The 1,977-nt window shown below is 52.0% G+C and overlaps 1 protein-coding gene across 1 annotated transcript in view; it reads left to right on the top strand.

Moving 5' to 3' along the window:
* Positions 1 to 1,419: 1,419 nt before the first annotated feature.
* Crtap (cartilage associated protein) overlaps positions 1,420 to 1,977 on the top strand; it is a 16,975-nt gene continuing 16,417 nt past the window's right edge. The window contains exon 1 of the mRNA XM_031345739.1: positions 1,420 to 1,972. Coding sequence (XP_031201599.1) covers positions 1,524 to 1,972 — 449 coding nt within the window. The 5' untranslated portion in view covers positions 1,420 to 1,523. The remainder of the gene's footprint in view (positions 1,973 to 1,977) is intronic.

Here is a 1,977-nt window from a genome sequence, read left to right as displayed (position 1 = left end):
TGTCCTGGTGACAGCTCTGTGGACCCACCCACATATCCGCTGCGGGCAGATTCTGAATGCTAACAATTATTACTGTTGTTGTTAATTCATATTTGAGATAAGGTACGGCCATGACAAATACAAGAAGACCAACTGTTGGTTGGTTTCATTTACAGAGAAGGTGCCTGATTTATTTACATTTCTTCCTTTTTTGTTTTTGTTTTTTTTAAAGATGTCTTATTTTATGTATGTGAGTACACTGTAGCTGTCTTCAGACACACCAGAAGAGGGCATCAGATCCCATTACGGATGGTTGTGAGCCACCATGTGGTTGCTGGAATTGAACTCAGGACCTCTGGAAGAGCAGTCAGTGCTCTTAACGGCTGAGCTATCTCTTCAGCTCTTATACATATTCCTGATATCTCCAATTCTAATCTAGCTGTCATCTAATCTAATATTAATCTCAAAGGCCATCTATTTAATGAATAGCACAGTAAATATGGTATCGAAAAGGAATGAGGAATTCTTGTTGTAATCAATCATTTACAGGACCCTCCCAAAGAACATTGTTTTCCTGGCCCTCCTGACTGGGAACAGCACTGTGTGTGGAGGTCAAGGGATGGCCCAGAGGAACTGATTCTGTTTTCCCAAAGTGTGTCCTGAGATTGAACTCAGGTGGGGCTTGCTACCAAGTGCCTTTAGCAGCTAATCTTGAAGTTCTAAATACCTTTTGTTTTTGTTAGTTTGTTTTAGACAAGGTCTCATTATGTACTCTAGGCTTCACTGCCTCTGCCTTCTAAAAGTGCTGGGATCAAAGGTGTGCCAGTCAGCTTCTAAGTTTTCACGAAGGGGTATAGAGAGAGAGTTTTGGATTCTATCCTTACACCTTTGCTGTAAATTATTTCAAAAGTGTACAGAATTTTTTTTAATGCTGTCTTCATCATAGTTCAGGCACAAATTCTTCCAGCATCCTAAGATGCAATATATCAACTTGACAAATCACACGGTTTTCAAAGAGCCGCTGGCATTTTTACTAATTGTATCCATGCAGCATCCTCTGAAACCTTAGATCAATAGCATTGGTATTCAAAGTGTGAAATCTGTAACCGAGCGGCCTACTGTGGTTTATGGCAGGCTTGGTGATGCAAATTTGAAGTAAATTTGAACTATAGAGGGAGTTTAAGGCTAGCCTGGGCTACAGCAAGGAGACTAAGTCGAAAAAATAAAAAGAAACCCCAACCAGGATGTGCTGAACCAGAAACTAGGGATGCGCGGCCCATACATTCTTCAAGTGATTATAAACTTTCTTTCCTTTCAACGATGGGGCTCCACGCACCCCAGGCTGGCCTGGAATTCACTAAGGTCCCGCCCCTCCACTTCTCAGAGGCCAGGGCTGAGCGCCTCCCCCAGGCACGCCCACGTCGGTCCCCGGGCGGGGAAGTCTGCCGGACGGGGCGGGCCACTGCCGGCTTCCCCGCCTCCCTTCCTAGGCCTGCCGCGTCGCGCGTCCACGGCTCTGGGCTCGGGTTAGCGGGCCACGCGCGATGGGGCCCCGCAGCCCCGCGGCCGCGCTGCTGGCCCTGCTGTGCGCTGGGTGCGCGCTGTCCCCCGGGCGCGCGCAGTACGAGCGCTACAGCTTCCGCAGCTTCCCGCGGGACGAGCTGATGCCGCTCGAGTCGGCCTACCGCCACGCGCTCGACCAGTACAGCGGCGAGCACTGGGCCGAGAGCGTGGGCTACCTGGAGGTGAGCCTGCGGCTGCACCGTCTGCTGCGCGACAGCGAGGCCTTCTGCCACCGCAACTGCAGCGCGGCCACGCCTGCACCCGCGCCCGCGCCCGCCGGCCACGCCGAGCTGCGCCTCTTCGGCAGCGTGCTGCGCCGCGCGCAGTGCCTCAAGCGCTGCAAGCAGGGCCTGCCCGCCTTCCGCCAGTCGCAGCCCAGCCGCGCGGTGCTGGCTGACTTTCAGGAGCGCGAGCCCTACAAGTTCCTGCAGTTCG

This window comes from Mastomys coucha, unplaced genomic scaffold (genome assembly GCF_008632895.1).
Source record: "Mastomys coucha isolate ucsf_1 unplaced genomic scaffold, UCSF_Mcou_1 pScaffold23, whole genome shotgun sequence".
Lineage (NCBI taxonomy): Eukaryota > Metazoa > Chordata > Mammalia > Rodentia > Muridae > Mastomys > Mastomys coucha.
Note: the sequence above shows the minus strand (reverse complement) of the source record. Positions and strands in the feature narration are given on the sequence as shown.